This window comes from Trachymyrmex septentrionalis, unplaced genomic scaffold (genome assembly GCF_001594115.1).
Source record: "Trachymyrmex septentrionalis isolate Tsep2-gDNA-1 unplaced genomic scaffold, Tsep1.0 scaffold127, whole genome shotgun sequence".
In the NCBI taxonomy this organism is placed as follows: domain Eukaryota; kingdom Metazoa; phylum Arthropoda; class Insecta; order Hymenoptera; family Formicidae; genus Trachymyrmex; species Trachymyrmex septentrionalis.
Genome location: NW_017304406.1, coordinates 1,352,524 through 1,364,932, shown reverse-complemented (window position 1 = coordinate 1,364,932; position 12,409 = coordinate 1,352,524). Strand labels below are relative to the sequence as shown.

The 12,409-nt window shown below is 39.0% G+C and overlaps 1 protein-coding gene across 2 annotated transcripts in view; it reads right to left on the bottom strand.

Moving 5' to 3' along the window:
* LOC108756408 (dual specificity protein phosphatase 15-like) overlaps positions 1–11,681 on the bottom strand; it is a 12,523-nt gene extending 842 nt beyond the window's left edge. Inside the window, exons 1-7 of one of the 2 annotated variants that reach the window (XM_018500180.1) lie at positions 11,609–11,681; positions 6,625–7,508; positions 2,900–3,016; positions 2,648–2,772; positions 2,101–2,272; positions 1,657–1,835; positions 1,284–1,484 (exon numbers count right to left, since the gene is read on the bottom strand). In XM_018500180.1, coding sequence (XP_018355682.1) covers positions 1,284–1,484; positions 1,657–1,835; positions 2,101–2,272; positions 2,648–2,772; positions 2,900–3,016; positions 6,625–6,645 — 815 coding nt within the window. In that variant the 5' untranslated portion in view covers positions 6,646–7,508; positions 11,609–11,681. Of the gene's footprint in view, positions 1–1,283; positions 1,485–1,656; positions 1,836–2,100; positions 2,273–2,647; positions 2,773–2,899; positions 3,017–6,624; positions 7,509–10,333; positions 10,490–11,608 lie in introns of those variants that run through there. The other variant, XM_018500179.1, reaches the window with a different exon arrangement.
* Between the last annotated feature and the right edge of the window lie 728 nt (positions 11,682–12,409).

Genomic DNA, 12,409 nt, shown 5'->3' with positions numbered 1-12,409 from the left:
ACGTATTTAAGCAGGGTTGGGAAGTAACGCGTTACTTGTTACTTTTTTTGATAACGATTTGGTAACGCCGTTACTTTTTTTTTATTAACGAAAAAGTAACGGCACATTACATCTTCTTTAGTAATGAGTAACGAAATTGACCTCGTTACTCTCGTATCGTTATTTTTTTATAGGTCACGGCTGTGACGGACAATAAAATTGTAGATGCTAAATAAACAAAAAACTTTTTGCCTATTTTGGTTTCAATCATCTATCGCTTTATGAGAACACTAAAAATTCTATATCAAAATTAAAATATCTATCTATATAATAAAATACCACAAAATGAAACATAAGTATATCAAATATTGACAAAAGATAAAAATGTTCAAAGATAAATGTTTTTCTTATAGTTTATTTATACTCTGTCTCCTAAAAGCCTGTTTTGCTATTTTAAAAAGTGTAATTATACAGAAGACAGGTTTATTCATCGATTTTTGATAAAATTATAACAGATTTCCTTACCTCAATAGTCATCAATTTTAACCATTAATCTCAGTTTACCGGACACACTTATTTTTCTGCCAGATTCGTTCATTTCGTACAAAAACGTGACGAATAATAATCTAATTTCATCAAAATCGGTGAATAATAAACTCGTCTCATCGTGCATAATTACAAAAAAAGTAATGAAAAGTAACGATTTTTTATCGTTTCTTTTAAGTAACGGTAATGAGTTACTTTTTAGAATCGGCAACGAGTTACTTTTTACCGCAAATAACGGTAGCGGTAACGCGTTACTTTAAAAAAGTAACTTCCCAATCCTGTATTTAAGTACTAACAATACAGTTTCTGTTTAATTTTTAGGATATATCAATATTTTACTTAACTTTTAGATTTATTATTTTTGTTAGCGATTTCTTCTATGATTCCAGTATTTCTCTAAAATAAGCGATACGCTCGACTCCGTTTAAGTAATCCTTTAATATGATATATAATTTATATATCTCGGAACTTTTGCGCATTTTAGCCGAAAAACAGCCCTAACTTAATATTTCCCTTTCTTCAAGAAACGCGTCTCAGTTTGCGATATCCAAGTAACGTCCGAAAACACGTCCGTTTATTTTCTTTTCTTTAATAAATAATCTACTTTCTCTTGGTAAAAAAAATATGTTTTCCCTCTCAATCTGATATTTTTGTGAATATAAATGTCACAATTGAAAATACTATAAATATAATTATAATTGTAGGTTGTAACGCTTTAATAAAATAATACAATTTCGAGAATTTCTGAAAAGATTTACCTAGAAGGAGGAGCGGATCCTCCGGTATAAGAATGCAATCCTGCCGGTCCACTCCTCGGTCTCGATGTGGACATAACGCTAGATGATCTGTGCAAAGCCGGTGAGGGTGGTGCGGATGGTAGCATCCGTGGTGTTTGCGGAGGTGTCCTGCCGGATGACACGCTTCCGATACTGCTGGTGGATGACTTCCTTCTCAGAGTCCTGATTTAGATACACTATTTATTCTACGTAACATCCTCTATCATCTCCGTTTGATTTCATTTTCTAGTCTAGTGCATGATAACTTTTTAGTAATTCTCTTTTTGCCACATTATACTTGGACAGGGTAACGATGTGTACATCGCTTTACAACTGAGATTTTCATTGTAATTACCTTTTAGTTGCCTGACGGCAAAGCCCGGTCGGACAAGTGCGTCCCATGGCGCATTTACCCTCGCAAACCTCTTTCGCTAGAGCCAGTGTTTCGTAATTCCTCAGGGTGGATCTGCAAGCTTCGGCGTCGGACTCGGCGAGAGCGAGGCTAGGGAATCGCTCTTTCAACCTATTACGCTCCTATACCAAGATATAATATAATAGAAATCTAATTTGACGATAACAATATAAAGTAACATCAACTGAACGATTTGAAGATTTTTGTGATAGAATAAAATTCTGACGCAGAAATAAGGAGAAAAACTGTTTACAGAAAAAAGAGAGAGCATTACACTGTATTACAAAAGGAATAAGATAAGGAACGAGAAAAGAAGGTATTGTGTACACAGTCTGAATTTTTCATAGCTACAAATTTGAAGAAATACTCCGTTTGTTTATTACTTACGTCTTGTAAACGGCTAGACTCGAAATCCTTGAGCTGTTGTTGAAAACCAGCATTCGGATTTGCAATCGAACGACCGACTCTAACGACTTTGAGCGCTTCTTTCCAAGATAGACTGGTGGTGCTCATGATATAGGCCACCGCTACTGTCACGCTCCTCGACATTCCTGCCAAACTAAAAAAAATACGTTTTATTCATAAAAATTCAGCTTCTATTTTCTGTTTAAATAAATCGCAAATTTTATCGGAATTTTTGAATATTTGTATATATTTTCAAAATCACTGAATTGATTCTTCTAATCTCAGCTTCTTTGACCAAGTTACTTGTACCTTCCTCGTGCTTAAACGTTTACATCTTTTTCTTGCTGCCATTTTTCACTCGTTACAAAATTTGCTTTTTTAATCGATAATTAGGGAGAAAAAAAATAGTAGATTCGGTATTTCCATTAAAGAAAATTTATAATTCGATTAAAAAATTCTAATCAAAAAGAATAATCCAACGATTTTGAAATATCCTGTATACGGTGCAGCAAAATAAATGTATATCTACCAATGGATCAGAACATTTCCGCCGCGAAGACGGGCGGCATGAATAAAGTCGTTGCACAGAGAAAAGTATTGCGACAAATTCTGATCAGGACTGTCGGCGGCCAAGATGCATAGATAATGCTTGTCCTGAAACGCAACCGAGATGTAGTATAATAATATAATTGTATTTTTACAGAGAATATGAACATTTCTAATCTATCCTTCAGCTATTATTCATTCTAAAATACGTACTCTGCGCATTATTTGTACTTACGGAGTGCAAACGGCGAGCTGTGTCGTGAATAGCCAGAATATGCGTGATTTCGAAACGCTCCAACTGATCGGCGTCCTTGCTATCCTGATAATTACCTACGTAAAGACCAGGAAGCACCTGCAAAAGAAAGCGTGAGAAAATTACATTTCGAGAGGCGAGTTTTAATTGTACTTAATATTTAATATTAGATACTCCGTAATCAAGGACTTCATAATCATAATTAACTCATAATTAATTTGAAGCATTGTAAAGCGCGCTTCCTCAACCGTGACTTTAATTAACAAATAAGTCATTTTTATTTCATTTTTATCATTCTTAAAATAGTCTTATCTGTCTTTCCCTTTTCGGGCCCTAATTTAAAATATCGAGCCTCTTTCGGCGTCTATTTGACGAAAGATTACTTAAGATTAGACGACGAAGAAATCCAGGTCAGACCGTAGGAGAAAAAAGCAAACCTGCGTGATGAATTTGTGATGGCCGTCAACGGCGTGGTAATCTTAGATTAGTTTACTGTTGCAAATATTGAATTTTGATGAAGAGTCGTGTTTAAGCTACAAGCTGGAGGCATACATTAGTTTAAACTCTACCGTTTTTCCCTTTCCACGATTGTTCGATCGAGATTGATTTCATTTTAATCGCCGGTTCGATTTTACACTGGAGGATCCTCTTTGCTTCCATATAAATGAGTTTCGGGAGCGAGTCAACGCGATGAGCGATAGGCAAATTAAGACGTCCAGAAAAGCAATCTGTTACGGCAATCTCTTCAACAACGTGTGTGTGACATTTATTTTCTCGTCGCAATAAACTACTACAAAAACATCCATTCTTTCCCGACGCAGGTCGTTAGTCTCAGTTCCCCCGCGATTTAATTTCATTCGAACTTTTTTATCGCATGGTGATTACCCTCCCCCGTCTCCCCCGTACTGTATCGCTGAATCTGCTCCCTTCTCCTCTACTCCACGTGCATTGATTTTAGATGAGAATGAACGACCAAATCGACGAGACCACATCGCAGTCCCGCCATCGATCGATCAGGAACGAAGAGAGGAGGAAAAACGTAAAGGTAGAAAAAAGGAGGACAGCATATTCGTGAAAAGAACGAGTAATAAAAATAATATTAAACAAGAACGAGTAATAAAAATAATATTAAACAAAGCAGCCTGTATTGTTGGCGACGAAAATGCGATTCCGATCGCTGGTGGTCTGGTGTGTTTGCGCAATTCTCCGCGACGTACAGATAACAGCGGGAAATCGATCGCGATCCACCTATCATCCATTCAGTGACATCGAAACCCTCCGCGTACGTTCTCCGAGAAACGTTCCGAGCTTCACGTCATCCGCCCTGTCATTTCCGGTGTCCCAACATCGTTCTCCATCGAACTATACCGAGGATGTGATTTTGGAGCCGGACGAGATCAGACATCAAATATCGAAAACGTTAAAACAGGTGGCCGAGAATCTCATTGATTCTTTAGTGATACATCATAAACGAAAAAAGAAATGCAGGTGTCGAAAACGGTACAATCGGAAAACTACAAAATCGTCGTTGCTCAAAAGCAAAACACCGAGAGAATTGAAAGGATTATCTACCGTAAAGAATCTATTTATTTCCATTGGCAACAAGAGTGACAGGAATGACTCTGCGAGTACTCTAAACCGCACGTCGGAATCAACAATGGAAACTTCAACGACGTCGCAGCATTTCATGGATATTACCTTTACAACTCCCAACGTTGCCCCGTTGACGATTAACGCGATGACGATCGCGGAAGCTGCGAGGAACGCAACACGCGAGACCAATCGAAACTCTCATAAACGATACAAAATCAAATGCATGAGGAAAACATGTGGAAGGAGAAGGAAGAAAAAGATGAAAATTATCGACGTACTTGATCAGGCATTTTTCCAAGATAATCTCCGGAATGTGAGAGCTTCACGAATGGAGGCGACATCGAATTCGCTGGAGAACGTGGATCGTCGACCGATCGTGGATTAAGATGAGATAATCGCAACGAGATAATCACGGTCTATGCTCTTCTCGGTATATCAAATGTATGAGCGTGAAATATAAAATGTTGTTTGTGTGTAAAATATACATTTGGAAATGCTGTATCGTAATTTGTAAGGTTATAAAAGAAACTTTGACACTATCAAGCAAGACGTTTCAAGGAAAATATGTTACGTGGTTATATTTCGTTTTTAAATAGTTTAAAAACTCAGTGTAGATAATAGATAGTTCAGTGTAGATAATAGAAATAATTAAACATTTTGCAGTGGAAAAAATAAAATTGGGACAATTGCCGATTAGAAACATTACATATATTGTTCTAATTCGTTTTCTTTTGTTTCATCGCAACTGTTTTACAAAATTCTATATTGCGTCATTGTCAAAAATTGTGACTATATAATTTTATTTTAGAATAAAGTTCTTATATGTAAAATATTCTCTATTCAATATCTTCAATCAAACGGATTATTGATCCATTACGCTTAGTAATGCGCAGACAATTTATATCAAAGTAAGATAAAATTCTATAAAGTGGTTTAAAGAAGAAATATATGCGTTAAAAGTTGCAACGTGTAAGTTAAATTATCGACCCGTTACTTATTTAATGGTTCTATCGTATTTTTATTAAATCGCAATCAAAGGGGATTAGTGTAAATGAAGTTCCATTTCTCCGCAACATTTCTGTCAGGTTTATTTCTCGTACTTCCGTTTCGGAATTATGAACCGTATGATCGCGTCCGTTACCGGACGTAAAATTTTATTATTATCAAGCGTATTATGTCGGTCGTTAAGCTCGCGGTTACGACAACGCTAGTAAGTCGTTATATTGAAACGCGTTTAAACAAGTTATTGAGGAAGTAATAAAGGCGTGAAGTCGATCCTTCGGTCGAAATGGAACTTGTAGTTACTCTATAAAAAGGAAATCTCACCTCTCGTTGCTCCGGAAAAAAAAAAGATGCGTTTAACAAAGATCCGTTGGCTATTGTTTAATAGTATTTGCAATCCAAAGCGATAACAAACATATGATTCATTCTTTGAGAAAAAAAATCTCTTTGAAAGATTTTAAATGGAATTATTAATAGAACAAAAAATTATTGTGGAATCACAATATCTCCACAGTGTCCTTTGATTTTTTATTTCATTTTGTTCAGAATCATTAAATTTTTAAGACAAGTTTCTTTAGACGCTTGGATACTTTCATTAAATCTTTTGTATGAAGTGGCCAATTAATTCCTGTCTATCAATAGGCTAAAGAAGACGATACGAGAGATGAGTAGTCGAGACGACAGAAGTAAAAGCGAATATTTTAAAACGCCTCGTGCGTCCACGATAAAGCCTCTCTCTCAAATATTCCATCAATAGATAATAAGAAACATTGATAACAGAAAATGCAGGAAACAGAATGCAATATTATCGAATAAATTATACAAGGCTCGCTAAATAAATGCAAATTGAGTATCAAACGTTTCGATCCTGTTTTAGAATTTATATCCATCGTAAAAAAAAAAAAAAGTGATAAATATTTAATATGTTTCGCGAGAAGTGAGACGTCCTATACAATTTCGTTCTAAAGACTATTCTTGAATAGAAGAGAACTTCTTGAACCCCGATCTACGTTTCTACCGGTATGAAAAATGCATTCGTTTCCTTCTCTTTCAGCTAAATGCCCAAGTATCGATCTGAAAGTATAAGCTTTCTTGATAAAGCAATTTCTCACCTTGTTCATGCCATTCCCCATGATGCCGGCGCGATGACGGGCGCGTTCTTATAGCGTTACTGTTATTTAAAAACGCGAGTCGTGCACAAGTCCTCGTTCGGCCGCAGTCATCCTCAGTCTCTTGAGTTTATTTCTTGACGATCCGATTCGATCCTCGTCGGCAAGGTGGAGACACACCTTGTCAAGCAACATCCTCAACGTATCGCGATCGAGTCTGTCAAATCGTCACGTATCATCCGCTCGTATCATCGCGCGATACGCAGCGCGAAAATGCGCGAACCACGTGACTCTCGATCTTCTCTTTCGGCAATTTTCTCTTTCTTTGCAATCGCAGTGTTATCAGTTCCTCTCTCTCTCTCTCTCTCTCTCTCTCTCTTTCTCTTTTTATTTTTGTCTGCCGCCTTGATAATTTATTATCCTAGCACGCCGGTAATCATTGGTGATTTATTCCAGCTCGCCAACATTATCATGCATGACGTTATTCTGAATTTTCCTCTGCATTCGGAGAGCCTCGCTTTTGCAATCGTGCCTCTCGATAAGCTGCATCTGCCTACGTAACGCGAGAGACTGCATTTCAGAAAAGGAACGCACGTACGTTCTGATTCTCAAAGCGCGAGCGCGCATTTATATTCACGTCTTGCTTTTTGCGGCCTCTTTATCGAACTCCCGTACGGTCGTCCCAACGGGGAGGATTCCGTTTACATGCGGATACATTCTCGTCTGGCCTCGGGCGGCCATCGGAAAAACGGGAAAGGGGGCCGCGTTTTAAGCAGCACCTTCGGCGCGCGAGCGGGAGCGATCAACTTTTCAATACAGAGCGGTGTGTGTCGTGTGTGAAAAATAGAACCGTCTTTCAAGAAGTTACCTGCTACGATAGTGACGCCCTGCAAGAGAAAAAAGAAATATCGGTTGAAAAAAAAACTCTCTGAAAGATGATATACGTGGCTGGCGCAGGGAAAATAATGATAGAAGGAATTTGTCTTGAGTATCGATTAGCGATACACGAGGCACGATTGCCTCGCTCGAAAGAGGAAACGTGCGCTTATTCTTTCAAGAAAGTGGGACAAGTTATTGATAAATTGTCGTTGCCGCGCTTCTGACGTACGTCGCGTGATCTCGTCTTAAAGAACAGGCAAACCGAGATTTCTCGAATGAACAATGACGCGCCTTTAAATTATACGCGTCGAAAGCAGCCGCGTCATCGTAGAATACGAAATAGCGGATATTCCGCGAAGAGTTATTATAAATGAAAAGCGAAATCCCCGTTGGAAACTGCTGGCATTGTTTCAGAAAGCGGACAGGGGATTGGGGGTTTAAAGAACGCGAGTTTATCGATTACTTTAAGATCAATAAGATGGATTATAAGGACCTGGAAGTACGTTAACCCACTTTGCCAGTAATATAGCCAGGTGTGCATACAATAAATATCCGAGATGGTATTTAGTCGCCTTCAACGAACAAATTTCTCCGTGCAATATTTAATTCAAGTAAATAGTGCGATTGATCGCACAGAGAAAATTCTGTTCACTGTCAGGGACACCCCGAGAGTCGAGATATTTCTTGGCAGAAAAATAGCGTTTCCGTTGGCCAAAGTGGCGCATAGGAATAGACATGTTTTGCTTGCACACACTCGGATATGACAGAAGCACAAGGCTGCATGCGTTTATGTAAATTCTAGCCCAATATATTGGTTTGATGCTGACACGACGTATTTTGCTACATAACGGCAAAACACACTTTACGATGCAGCATGCGTTCTGATTTCGCTCGCCAAGGCGAGACACACTAAGTGTATAAAACATGCGAAACGCTTTGTTTCTTCGCGCAATTGTTTATTTTCGATGAAAATTGTAGAACGCAATAAAATATATAATTGCGGTGTGTAACGACGATGTTGAAGAAATTTCGCTTTCCTTATTTGAATTAATTAATTTGGTCGACCGCCAAGAAAAAAGTTGATTGATGTAGTTGAAAGTTATATTAATTACAACGACAATTCACGGACTCTTTACGACGACCTCGTAACTTAATATCACATCGCTAATTAGTAAGTGAGTTAGTATGAGTTATCACTTATTATAAGTTTTTTTAAAGGCGCATGACCAGGACATAAGCAGTTTTAGTTAAAGAGTATAGAAGGAAGTTGAATGTTAAAGAAGAATTTCTTAAAATAAGATTTTCGAAACTATATACAAATTTTAAGATAGAAAAAGATCATGTTCTAAAAACGTTTATTTTTATTAAAACCTAATAGCTCTTTTTTAAATGTAATATATATTAAAACTCAACAGCTCTTTTTTAAATGTAATATATATTAAAACTCAACAGCTCTTTTTTAAATGTAATATATATTAAAACTCAACAGCTCTTTTTTAAATGTAATATATATTAAAACTCAACAGCTCTTTTTTAAATGTAAAATATAACATAATATTAAATGTCACAATTGTTTTTGCCTTTTTTTAAACTCTCGAATTGATACCATAAAGCTATTAACAGCTGCTAATTTAACATTTGAAAATTAAATACTGAAAAGTTTAAAGAAATATTATTTTTATTTCAAAAATATTATTTTATTCATATTAAAACTTTTGCCTCAAAAATGAATTGGTCATAGTAGCTTAACACTTTATCGATACAGAGAAGTTATAAATAAGTGATTGCAATATCGGAACAAATTAATAATTTTTCATTATTTGTCTACGTTATTTAATCTTTCATCATTGATATCAGTATTACATTGGCATCCGGTTCATAAATCTGTATGTATAGAGAGATTTACATAATAAATGGGTATAATAAATATGTAAAATGCAAAAATAAATAAGTACAATAAATATGTAAAAATGTATATTTTAATTTATAGTAATTACAGTCGACGCCTATAAAATTCTGTTATCAATCTGATAATAATAATCTATATATATAACGTAATTTATTTTAAAGAGAGTACCTCCATTTCGTAGAGCGAAGTATCGGTATTACAATCACTAACATAAATATGAATAACTTTCTATCAGGATATTATCCAGATTTGGATATTCGCAACTGGAAATGCCACTACTTTACTACTACATAAAAGTTATCAATTTGCCGTTCAGATTCAAATGCAATTGCATGCGAAAGTGCAGCGCATCCTGTGATGTTGACCTACTCTTAAAATAAAACTGCGAGCCGATTTGTGTGGCCAGTAAATCTAACAAAAAAGTGCAAAAACCAATGATATCCGTCCAATCGACGGATATTGTCATTCGAAAAGTTTTTACAGGAAGCTTTTTTTCTCGTGCATAAATCAATTGCATAAATTTAATTCATTAAAATAGGAACGTGTCAGAGACGCGTATCATAAAATCTTTTCGTCAATTACATCTAGATCAGTTGTTGGATTTCCTTTGATCTCAATCTTTGATCTCGTACAAAGCGCATATTGCAATTAGCCTGTAATCAAGCTAAAAGCTGTACGTATTATAAATGATGCAGCAAATTCGCGTCTAGCTCGCTGATATTTCTCTCAAAGGATCGAGACGGATGCTTTAACGCGAGAACGACGATATTAGAATACTTATTTACATACGTAATAACAAAGTAGCTACGAAGATTAATAATTTCATCAGCCGCGACGAATGAACACTTGGTTAAAGAACGCATCTCTTCAAAGGAAAAGCTCCGAAAAGAGAAAAGATGGAAAAAAAAAGCATTCGAGACGCACCTGCACAATTCACGTTCCACACTGATATCGCAAGAAAAAGATGCCGGGAAGAATCCCTTTGGGAGAAATTGCTCTGCGTTTTCGCGGATTAGCTCGTTGCACTCGCGGGACGTTATCTCTCGTCTCTCTCTCTCTCTCTCTCCCTCTTTCTCTCTCTCTCTCTCTCTCTCTCTCTCTCTCTCTCTTCTTCTTCTTTTCATCTATCTCATTCTCTCTCTCTCCCTCCCCTCCTCTCTCTCTCTCTTTCTATCTCCGAGATCAGGTGGTACGAACGAGAAAGCATTTGCACTTCGCTCAACTGCTTCCACGAGGAGGAATTCCCGAGGTGGACGATCGTGGCGGATCGCGCCTCTTTAATTCCATCGTTCGGTTACACTTTCAGCCTCGTCTGTCACACACCATTGCAGTAGATTGCACCGCAATTTGTGTGCATTCCTATCTCCCTCTCTTATACCTCCCCCACTCTCTCTCTCTCTCTCTCTCTCTCTCTCTCTCTCTCTCTCTCTCTCTCTCTCTCGGCGACTCGACGGAAGGGCGCGTCGTACGAAAACTGCCCCGCTCTCGGCGAGGAGCAAACGTGTGAAGAGCCGACACAGGGGTTTTCCTAGTGGCGAACAGCGAGGGGGTGAGAAAAGAGAGAGGAAAAGAGAGACAAAGAGAGAGAGAGAGAGAGAGAGAGAGAGAGAGAGAGAGAGAGAAAGAGAAAAAAGGCGGGGTGCACGCAAAGTGGGGGAAACTGGACTGCGACGACGAGGAAGGAACGAGGGAGGATGGCGGAACACAGCGGAACACAGCGGCTAGAGCAACGTGCAGGATAGTGGGGTAGATCCTATCACCGCGCGCGAATAGCTTGCCTCGAATGCGCGTTTCGTCAGTTCCGACAAGGCACAGCTCATCCTGAGACAGGATTTCGCACCTGACACCTGAGGCACCTTCTATGGGAACACCAGACTTCGAAATCAGACAAGTAATGGATAAACATGGGACAAATCGTCGCAGGACGAGATCTAGTCGCACACTCGGAGGTCGCGCACCTTGAGCTCTCGTATTCGAAGCACTATTGCGATCGATTGCGGTGGACTGAACAACGTTTGGCCCGTCAGGCCAGATCGGCCCGATGTTTCGGTAGCGAGAAAGAATACATACAGGTCGTTCTTTTAAGAGGCCATTCTCACCGGCCGCGCCGAATATACGAAGGTGGAGATACGAGCGTCTAGATCCGCGGCCGCAAATATAAGAAGCAAAGAGAATATCACATATATCACTCTTTCTCACCCTTTCTCTTTCTCTTTCTTTTATGTAGGAGCCGACGCAGACGCCGCGAATGCCCGAACGTCGTCGTTCTCACCCCGTCCGCGGGAATCTGCGTCCCGTTCAAATTCATTGCCATGAGGTGGGCGAGGATGAAGGTGGAAATCTCGTAACAGATTTGTCGCGACGGAATGGGAAGGGGTAGAACGTGCGAAACGCGGTGGGGATCGGCAGGACCGAATTGAGACAGTTCGGATCCTAGCTCGAGATGAGGAGGCTTTATCTCGGCGGGGAGTGTCTGATGTCGGTGAGACTCGTGAGGATTTTCTGGAATTTATGAAAGTAGCACAATCTTTACCGGGTCTGACCTAAGATCTTAGATAAACAGCAGTATTTACAATCTCATTGTGAGTCGGAGATCTTTAATTAAGAAGTAGATCTCCACTTAAGAGGGGTCTCTTAATTGAGAGAGTCTCTTCGCTGGAAGATTAACGACTTCTCTGTCTAACCAACAAGGGCTGAGACTCCTCACAATGTCTTCTAAACTAGGAGACGGCGGCTACGCGTTCCGCAAAGTTACCGGCGACATGTCGGAGGGGGTAATCCGCCCCTGGGGGTGAAAACGTCGAGAACGACGGCGTTAGCGTTGGGGCGAGCTCGCGCAGAAGCCGCTCGATAAAGGCCGTTCTCACCCCCCTAACTCCCCTTCTTTCCCTCCCGTCCCTCGACCCTGGCCTACAAACGAGAGATCTAGTGTAGTAGGACTCGCACAACAGGCTACTGGGCTACGCTTGCGTCGTGGCTGAACATCGGTGTATATATATA